The sequence below is a fragment of the Procambarus clarkii genome, chromosome 83 (assembly GCF_040958095.1).
Source record: "Procambarus clarkii isolate CNS0578487 chromosome 83, FALCON_Pclarkii_2.0, whole genome shotgun sequence".
Taxonomy (NCBI): domain Eukaryota; kingdom Metazoa; phylum Arthropoda; class Malacostraca; order Decapoda; family Cambaridae; genus Procambarus; species Procambarus clarkii.
The window spans coordinates 23,436,142-23,443,897 of NC_091232.1; the positions used below are offsets into that span (position 1 = coordinate 23,436,142).

General features: G+C 36.5%; 1 protein-coding gene across 1 annotated transcript in view; it reads right to left on the minus strand.

Annotated features, from left to right (window-relative positions):
* Positions 1-5,842, minus strand: part of LOC138358420 (uncharacterized) — a 115,640-nt gene extending 109,798 nt beyond the window's left edge. Inside the window, exon 1 of the mRNA XM_069316253.1 lies at positions 5,691-5,842. Within this exon, the coding sequence (XP_069172354.1) occupies positions 5,691-5,821 (131 nt within the window). The 5' untranslated portion in view covers positions 5,822-5,842. The remainder of the gene's footprint in view (positions 1-5,690) is intronic.
* Positions 5,843-7,756: the final 1,914 nt, after the last annotated feature.

Genomic DNA, 7,756 nt, shown 5'->3' on the forward strand with positions numbered 1-7,756 from the left:
TGTACATTATTATAATCTTTTTATTTAGGATATATAATATATTTTTTAGTATCTAGTTTTGTTTGATATTTGAGTTTTTATAAGATTTGGTTAGAATTTTATAATTGTCGCCTATTTAGCTTGCATTTTATATAATTTTTTTGTAGATGTAAAGTCATTATATTAATATTTGCAATAGCGTTTAGCATCCATATGTTAACTATCAAGTTTCTCTCCAGTTCATCATTTTGTGAAAGTTGACCAGACCACACACTAGAAGATGAAGGGTCGACGATGTTTCGCTCCGTCCTGGACCATTCTCAAGTTGATATATATATCGACTTGAGAATGGCCCCACACTTCTAGTGTGTGGTCTGGTCAACTTACTTTAGCCACGTTATTGTGACTCATCGCCTGCACTTTGTGTAAGTTTAATAGTACAGTTCGTCTTAGTAGTTATAAAATTCCTCTTGTAATTTTTGATTTAGCTTTTATCTATGTGATAGTTAATAAGATTTACTTGTATTGATCACTTTAAGTAAGTTCAAGTGCTTTGTTTTTTAATCTTTTCCTTTCTTCTTTTTTTGATAGGGAATTATATTCAGTATGAGTTCTTTGCTTACTAGTTATTTGATTGTGATTTCTGTTTTTTCTTTTAGATCTGATGATGAATACGAGAAAGAAGTATTCGAAACGTTATGCATTTTTAAGTAAAGAATCCGAAAAAAGATGTTCAGTTTATCTATGGTTTACCTATTCATATTAAAATTAAGATATATATATATATATATATATATATATATATATATATATATATATATATATATATATATATATATATATATATATATATATATATATATATATATATATATATTAGTATATTTTGGTAGCAGTCTTTCCTGTAGACATATATTATTAAATATGACCGAAAAAGTAAGATTAATAATTCTAACACGAATTTTCTCAATCTTTCGTACATTACGCTTCACTGTTGGAGGTAAATCAAAAATTACTTCTCCAAAATTCATTTTTATTTCTAGTCTGACGCGACACGGGCGCGTTTCGTAAAACTTATTACATTTTCAAAGACTTCACAAATACACAACTGATTAGAACTTACGTATCTCTGATTTTATATCTACATTTGAGTGAGGTGGGAGGGGTGATGTGGCATTAACACAAGACAGAACAAGAAGGGATATTAATAGGGTATTAAAAGTATCAACACAAGACAGAACACAAACAATGGGTATTGAATAGAAGTGTTTGTAGAAAGCCTATTGGTCCATATTTCTTGATGCTTCTATATTGGAGCGGAGTCTTGAGGTGGGTAGAATATAGTTGTGCAATAATTGGCTGTTGATTGCTGGTGTTGACTTCTTGATGTGTAGTGCCTCGCAAACGTCAAGCCGCCTGCTATCGCTGTATCTATCGATGATTTCTGTGTTGTTTACTAGGATTTCTCTGGCGATGGTTTGGTTGTGGGAAGAGATTATATGTTCCTTAATGGAGCCCTGTTGCTTATGCATCGTTAAACGCCTAGAAAGAGATGTTGTTGTCTTGCCTATATACTGGGTTTTTTGGAGCTTACAGTCCCCAAGTGGGCATTTGAAGGCATAGACGACGTTAGTCTCTTTTAAAGCGTTCTGTTTTGTGTCTGGAGAGTTTCTCATGAGTAGGCTGGCCGTTTTTCTGGTTTTATAGTAAATCGTCAGTTGTATCCTCTGATTTTTGTCTGTAGGGATAACGTTTCTATTAACAATATCTTTCAGGACCCTTTCCTCCGTTTTATGAGCTGTGGAAAAGAAGTTCCTGTAAAATAGTCTAATAGGGGGTATAGGTGTTGTGTTAGTTGTCTCTTCAGAGGTTGCATGGCTTTTCACTTTCCTTCTTATGATGTCTTCGACGAAACCATTGGAGAAGCCGTTATTGACTAGGACCTGCCTTACCTTACAGAGTTCTTCGTCGACTTGCTTCCATTCTGAGCTGTGGCTGAGAGCACGGTCGACATATGCGTTAACGACACTCCTCTTGTACCTGTCAGGGCAGTCGCTGTTGGCATTTAGGCACATTCCTATGTTTGTTTCCTTAGTGTAGACTGCAGTGTGGAAACCTCCGCCCTTTTCCATGACTGTTACATCTAGAAAGGGCAGCTTCCCATCCTTTTCCATCTCGTAAGTGAAACGCAGCACGGAACTCTGCTCAAATGCCTCCTTCAGCTCCTGCAGATGTCTGACATCAGGTACCTGTGTAAAAATGTCGTCAACATACCTGCAGTATATGGCCGGTTTCAAGTTCATGTCGACTAAGACTTTTTGCTCGATGGTACCCATGTAGAAGTTTGCAAACAGGACACCTAGGGGAGAACCCATGGCGACCCCATCTACTTGCTTATACATGTGCCCATCCGGGCTCAAGAAGGGTGCCTCTTTAGTACAAGCTTGGAGTAGTTTCCTCAGAATATTTTCTGGTATGTCAAGAGGAGTACAGGCTGGATCACGATACACTCTGTCGGCTATCATTCCGATTGTCTCGTCCACAGGTACGTTGGCAAACAGCGATTCTACGTCCAACGAGGCTCTTATCCCTGTGGCCCGTGTGCCCCGCAGTAAGTCAACAAATTCCTTTGGAGACTTCAGGCTGAAGGCGCAAGGAACATAAGGAGTCAGCAGGCCGTTGAGTCGCTTCGCCAGTCTGTACGTGGGTGTGGGTATCTGGCTAATGATTGGCCGAAGTGGGTTTCCAGGCTTGTGCGTCTTGACATTTCCATACGCATATCCAGGTTTATATTCCCCAATGATCTTTGGCAGGTGGAGTCCGGATTTCTTGGCGTTCACAGTTTCGATCAGTTTGTTGACCTTTGCTTTTAATTCGGCTGTAGTGTCCTTCGTTACCCTTTGGAACTTAGTTTGGTCAGAGAGTATGATGTTCATTTTCGCCAGATATTCGTCTTTTTTAAGAATGACATATATTGGCGACTTGTCACCTCTCCTGACAACTATCTCCTTGTTCTCACGAAGGCTTTTAGCTGCCGCTTTAAGCTCGGGGGACAGTATGGTGCTTCTGTAGTTGCCTCGATTCTTTCCTCCTTCTGCAATAAGTTCTGCTTGTAAGGTATCTTTGGTAGTGACCTTCTTTTGTGTCTCGAGGTCGAATATGTCGTCCAACAGAATTTCCAACTCTACTTTCCGGGCCATCTCACTCGGTCTGGACATAACATGACAGTTTATGCCCAGATTTAGGAGAGTGACTTGGTCCTCAGTGAGGTTAATTCCTGCAAGGTTCAGGAAGCCATCTCTTGGTCGTGGAATTGCCATAGGTCCTCCATATAATGTTGTTAGTTTCTTGATAATCCTTGTTTCAGTGCTGAGGTGATGTTGGTCTGTGAGGATGTCGAGGTGTTGTTCAATGCGGGTACGGATACTATGGTCGATGTTGCTATTTCTCCACTCGTTTGTAGCATGCAGTGGTTGCGTTTTGTTGTCTTTGATTTCATTCTCTGCCTTGTATATCTGATCACGAATCAGATCCTGGCGATATTTTATCGTGAAGGCTTGATTCCTTGCTGCTGGGTCGTGCGCTTTAATATTAGTATATTTTGGTAGCAGTCTTTCCTGTAGACATATATTATTAAATATGACCGAAAAAGTAAGATTAATAATTCTAACACGAATTTTCTCAATCTTTCGTACATTACGCTTCACTGTTGGAGGTAAATCAAAAATCAATTCTCCAAAATTCATTTTTATTTCTAGTCTGACGCGACATGGGCGCGTTTCGTAAAACTTATTACATTTTCAAAGACTTTTAGTTCACAAATACACAACTGAATAGAACTTACGTATCTCCGATTTTATATCTACATTTGAGTGAGGTGGGAGGGGTGATGTGGCATTAACACAAGACAGAACAAGAGGGGATATTAATAGGGTATTAAAAGTATCAACACAAGACGATGACGGCGTTTAACGATGCATAAGCAACAGGGCTCCATTAAGGAACATATAATCTCTTCCCACAACCAAACCATCGCCAGAGAAATCCTAGTAAACAACACAGAAATCATCGATAGATACAGCGATAGCAGGCGGCTTGACGTTTGCGAGGCACTACACATCAAGAAGTCAACACCAGCAATCAACAGCCAATTATTGCACAACTATATTCTACCCACTTCAAGACTCCGCTCCAATATAGAAGCATCAAGAAATATGGACCAATAGGCTTTCTACAAACACTTCTATTCAATACCCATTGTTTGTGTTCTGTCTTGTGTTGATACTTTTAATACCCTATTAATACCCCTCTTGTTCTGTCTTGTGTTAATGCCACATCACCCATCCCACCTCACTCAAATGTAGATATAAAATCGGAGATACGTAAGTTCTATTCAGTTGTGTATTTGTGAACTAAAAGTCTTTGAAAATGTAATAAGTTTTACGAAACGCGCCCGTGTCGCGTCAGACTAAAAATAAAAATGAATTTTGGAGAATTGATTTTTGATTTACCTCCAACAGTGAAGCGTAATGTACGAAAGATTGAGAAAATTCGTGTTAGAATTATTAATCTTACTTTTTCGGTCATATTTAATAATATATGTCTACAGGAAAGACTGCTACCAAAATATACTAATATATATATATATATATATATATATATATATATATATATATATATATATATATATATATATATATATTAGTATATTTTGGTAGCAGTTTTTCCTACTAATATATATATATATATATATATATATATATATATATATATATATATATATATATATATATATATATATATATATATATATATATATATATATATATTAGTATATTTTGGTAGCAGTCTTTCCTGTAGACATATATTATTAAATATGACCGAAAAAGTAAGATTAATAATTCTAACACGAATTTTCTCAATCTTTCGTACATTTCTTTTCACTGTTGGAGGTAAATCAAAAATCAATTCTCCAAAATTCATTTTTATTTCTAGTCTGACGCGACACGAGCGCGTTTCGTAAAACTTATTACATTTTCAAAGACTTTAGTTTACAAATACACAACTGAATAGAACTTACGCATCTCCGATTTCGTTTATATCTACATTTGAGTGAGGTGGATGGGGTGAGGTGGCATTAATAGGGTATTAATTTCATCAACATGAAATGAAATGATGAAATTAATACCCTATTAATGCCACCTCACCCCATCCACCTTTGTGGATGGGGTGAGGTGGCATTAAAGTAAAATTAACTAAAAAAACTAAAAAAATTAAAGTCTTTGAAAATCTTTGAACACCCCTAAAGTCTTTGAAAATGTAATAAGTTTTACGAAACGCGCTCGTGTCGCGTCAGACTAGAAATAAAAATGAATTTTGGAGAATTGATTTTTGATTTACCTCCAACAGTGAAAAGAAATGTACGAAAGATTGAGAAAATTCGTGTTAGAATTATTAATCTTACTTTTTCGGTCATATTTAATAATATATATATATATATATATATATATATATATATATATATATATATATATATATATATATATATATATATTTAATTAAACCAAGTAATAAATCAACATAGATACTTCTGCACACAAATACTAGTTAACCACAGATGTAAATTTACAAGCAATAACAAAATATCAGATATGATTATTTTTGGAACAAAATAATACAATTTTATTAAGAAAAAAACTATTACACCTTACTAGTAAGATTCGAACATCGATATATATGCTGCTATCCCGGTGAACGTCAAGTCCACTTCAGGGCTGGTGACGGGGAAAATGCGTACGATGCCCACAAACGGTGGGCGGGGCGTAATGCGCTTCAACACCATCTGGGCAAGACCTCTTGCCTGGAAATTTGATCATAAAAGAACAATCATTTGCAACCTGAAATTTATAAGTCAGAGAATAAGTCAGAGATTTAAATCAGTTCATTAGTTTTCAGTTTTATTTTCTGGGATAAATTATTTCTGGGGAATGTCTTCAATGAATAAAAATTTGACAAATATTAACCAAACTTTTCAATATGTTGGTTATTATGTAGGTTATGTTGTCAGATATACTCATAAATTGTTAAGCAATTAAAATTGAATAAATAACGAAATGTATTTATACCTTAATCAATAATCGAAGCAATATAAGAAGACATTGGAATAATAAGAAATAAAGTGTAAGAAAATGTATGATAATTAAAGGAAATAACAGAAAGCATATCAGTCTTTGTGAGTTTAAATCATCTATTAAAGACTGTTAAACTTTTAGAATTATTTAATGACCATTTATGTATAAAAATAACAATGGCCAAGATTCCCTAACGCATCTATAACTATAAAAGGAAGATATCTGCCATTTTGTCTGTCCAAGTTGAAGGCAAGACACTTGCAGCTAGCTTTCATGTTGGTGTGGGCTGTATAATTTACTGTCTAGGGGATTAAGGCTCTTTCTTGAGCCAAATGGAATTCACGGAGTATGGAAAACAACAGAGTACACATATGACAAAGATTTATATTAATAAGACACACGATATATTACATGGCACAAATCTCCTCCTTACAACTCAAGGTCAATCCGAAGGTAACAACATTAAATAATAATCACCCAAACCGGCTCTGGTCTCCCTATGGCGCTTAGTCCAAAACTGGAACCGTGAACACAGCCACCGCCCGTCAGCCGATGTCACACATATTCACTAGGAAACCTGGACTTTCTCTCATAAACTGTTCAGTAGACTGTCTGTGTACTCTATCCCATTCTTGCAACCCTGTTAATACAATCAAGTGACTTGACTCATGATACTGCTGAAGAAATCCCTCAAGAAAGTAAGGACCAGTCGTCACCGTTCCTCCTCGCATCAGGTCAAGATGGCGTCCGTCCCTGTTGCGTCATCTCATCATTACTCAATTCTTTAACATTTCTAATCAAACCCTTTATTGACCTCATTTACCATATTCCTCATGCAGGCTTTTTTGATTCGGTCCATTTTTCCTTCACTTATATTTGTTATTCCAATATACGTTATTTCTAAACAATCTCCAGCTCAGATGGTACTACTTTGCTGGCAAGGTACCGCGGCCACCCCTTCCTCATTACGCCCACCTCTCCTAACACACACACCCTTCTATCTATACATCCCTCCCTCCATATACTCTTGCCTCATTTCACCCACCAATACACCACCCACCTCTCCCTCTATACACACCTCCCTCCATTCAATATTCCCTACATATACCCCCACCCTATTTGCGCCCCTCTCTCCATACACCCATACATCCCTATATACATATATACATAGCTAATAAAGCAAAGCTAATCCAAACAGTTTTACAGATACATCAGGAGGAAAACATCAGTGAAGTAACAGACAATAACAACTGAGATTAGGGATGAACAGGTTCACTGGGAATTGCAAGGAGGTTTGCAAGGACCGCTGCAAATGATTCCAGAAGGTCAACACAATAAAGAAAGAAGAAGTTTCTAAACTTAGAAAGGGGGCATCAAACCAGGCACCACTGAGGAAAATTGAGAATACCAGTGGTGAGATAAGGAAGCATTTGATTGAACAGTATGTGACAAAAGCTGTAGACCCCGAGGTTCACCGTGGATTCTGAAAGAGGGAGCTGAAGAAAGTGCTTTTCACTTTAAATGGTGTTTAACAGGTCATTGAGAACAGAACATACCGAAAAGTTGGAAGACAATTATTGTAGTCTTTATATGCAAGAAGGGAGACATGCGGAATGTACTAAACTACAGGTCAACCTTTAACTTGC